This window comes from Protomyctophum parallelum (assembly GCF_964188405.1).
Source record: "Protomyctophum parallelum genome assembly, chromosome: 1".
Taxonomy (NCBI): domain Eukaryota; kingdom Metazoa; phylum Chordata; class Actinopteri; order Myctophiformes; family Myctophidae; genus Protomyctophum; species Protomyctophum parallelum.
This window is the reverse complement of record NC_139697.1, coordinates 65785943-65788567: the sequence shown is the minus strand read 5'-3', so window position 1 is coordinate 65788567 and position 2625 is coordinate 65785943. Positions and strand designations below refer to the sequence as shown.

Sequence of the window (2625 nt, the reverse complement as noted above, 5' to 3'; positions counted from 1 at the left end):
ACCTTTTCCCCTTTATTTGCAGAACTACACAGACAAGGTTGGCAAGATCTTGTGGTGGGTTAACTTGTCCATTTTCATTAGGCCATCCTTTTCAGTCCTGAATGCTAACTGTACTGTACTGTACTGTACTGTACTGTACTGTACTGTACTGTACTGTACTGTACTGTACTGTACTGTACTGTACTGTACTGTACTGTACTGTACTGGTCAAACTTAGAAACCCATTATCTGTGTTGCCAATGAGCAGTAACGTTTGCTGTATTGAAACCAGAGGCTGAGAAAGTTTGAGTGACAATGACTTAGCTTCATTGCCAGCCTTCAAATATCAACTTTAACATTCCTTTTCTGGACCCTGTGATTGGCCCCTGAACAAGAAAAACAAATCCAGTTTTTGGAAGGAAAGAAAATAAAAATATATAAAGATCCAGTCACTATACTGCACCCAAGATGTTCAGGCCAAGTTTCAAATATGAATTGAATACGAGGCAAGATGGAGAGAGGGTGCAAGGGGCAGGGGCAGGACCATGGTCGAGACTTGTATTATCATAAAATATTTACAATGCATGTATGTATTCTACTTCAAAGTTGTACAATACACATATAACAATATTGTTTTCTTTCATTGAGAAATACTGCATTCTGTGAAAAAAATAAAAGAAAGACAAGAAAAAATAAAAAGAATAATATATATATCTATGTCTACATGCAAATGTAGACAGGGTTTATGTAGACCCAATTCATCGTCGTTGTTTTTTGCATGGACAAAATATAATAATAACAATTCACGATAATTCAGACACATAATAACATGATTTCCAGCATACTCGTATTGTCATTAAAGCCTTAAGGCAACGGTTCCATCGCTTGGATTGTTTCAGGCTATACAGTAATAGGAACAGGTGAAATATCACCCTCTACTCGGAACAGCTACCATTTACCATTTTATGCAACAGCATCAATCAATGGTACGGTTATGTTGTAATTCATACTAGTCAAATTTGGGCTTTGCTTTGTGTCAGATATTATGCATGTGGAGAATGATGGAGGTGGTTTTGTTGGATTGGTATTTACCTGGCTCTAATCTAAACACAATCTAAGGTGAGTGTGTTGTGAAAAGTTCACAATCCCACCCGCCGCCCCAGGGAGGGGTATTGTTTTCTTCCAGTTTCCCTGTTCGTGAGCAACATAATGGGGGAACGACAGTATGGAATGATGTGAAACTTGATTCGACAGCACCACCGAAAGCATCGTTACGAGTAGGACCGCTGCTTGCCTCCTGTAAATTGTTTTATTTTTGTTTAATTTGTTCTGCCCCTGACTGTAAATGTATGGTAAAGAACCAAATGTTCCCGAGAACCCCCCCTCCCCCAGGCCTAAAACATGATCATCAGGTATTATGATTATACTAGGAGGAAGATGTTTTTCAAAAAAGTGTAAAATTATGTTAAAATTATGTTTTTATGTGGCCACACCCACCATTTAATTAAGTATACCTTTTCACCGTAGCACCACCCACCTGAACTTGCCACGCCCACAGCTGTTGTTGTATGATAATAAGGCGAGGGGCTGATTTTAGTGTGCCACTAAAGCGGTGTATTTTGACTGTCCCAAATGTTTTCAGCTTTCAGGAAGAAATCAAAAATACATAGGGAAGACATATTTGCATATTATAATATAACACATGGGGTCTATTAGAGTAATGTTACCTCCATAGACACATACAAAACAGAAAAAGTACAAAACTATGGCATCTCATCTTTAAATATCTAAACTATAGGCTAATAAAGACTGATAGGGTTAAAAGTTTTGGTCAAAGTGACACATTTTCTACTATAATTAAAAACGGTTAAAGATGAAGACCAGTTAACTATTATCGCCGTATAGGAAGTCACACATGGTCTTTCATTTGGAAACTGCTTTGACAGCTCAAACTCAATGTCACCAAGCAGCTACTGTAGGAGAAAGGCCATGCTCTGTTTAAAGGGGGTCAAGGTTTGTTTGTTATGGTACTCTGGTACCCTGTCTCCCCATGGTGTCAGTCTGTGTTTATGTTCCAATGCCCCCATGTGATCTAGCCAGACACCCAGCTATGTGAGCTCGTCTTCACCCTCTGAGCAAACCCCTGAGGGCCAGCTGCAGGGTCAAAGTTGAAGTCCAGAGCATCTCCATCCATGAGGGTGTCATGGAGGACAGATTCCAGATCACAGTCAAAGCTCTCAATGGGCATGTTGTCCAGGTCACTGGGCAGCCTTTCCTGGTGATGACTACGAGGGTTGACTGGGCCAGGGTTCCTGTGGCCATTGGTGTTTCCATAGCTTGAAAGGGCCTCACTTGTGTGCACAGAGTGACCGCGGGGCAGCTGCATGTATGTCCTCAGGCTGGACAAGTGAGGAGGCCCCCCCACTGAACTAGGACTAGTTAGAGAGATCATGTTACTGCTATTCAGGTCCTGTGAAGTAGAAGGGCCCCGGCTATGTATAGGCTGTGGATGTACGTGTGGAATTGTGTGAGGACGCTGCGGAGCGCTCATCATTTTCACCCCGTCACACCTCCCCATCTGGCTGCTGTATCTGGGTGGTAGTAGGCACCGGTCTCTGCCAGCCTGAGACATAACCGTCTCGAAAG

General features: G+C 41.9%; 1 protein-coding gene across 1 annotated transcript in view; it reads right to left on the bottom strand.

Moving 5' to 3' along the window:
- Positions 1 to 1410: 1410 nt before the first annotated feature.
- Positions 1411 to 2625, bottom strand: part of LOC310864628 (forkhead box protein O1-A-like) — a 21139-nt gene continuing 19924 nt past the window's right edge. Inside the window, exon 3 of the mRNA XM_083773316.1 lies at positions 1411 to 2625. This exon is cut by the window's right edge and continues 631 nt beyond it. Coding sequence (XP_083629442.1) covers positions 2072 to 2625 — 554 coding nt within the window. The 3' untranslated portion in view covers positions 1411 to 2071.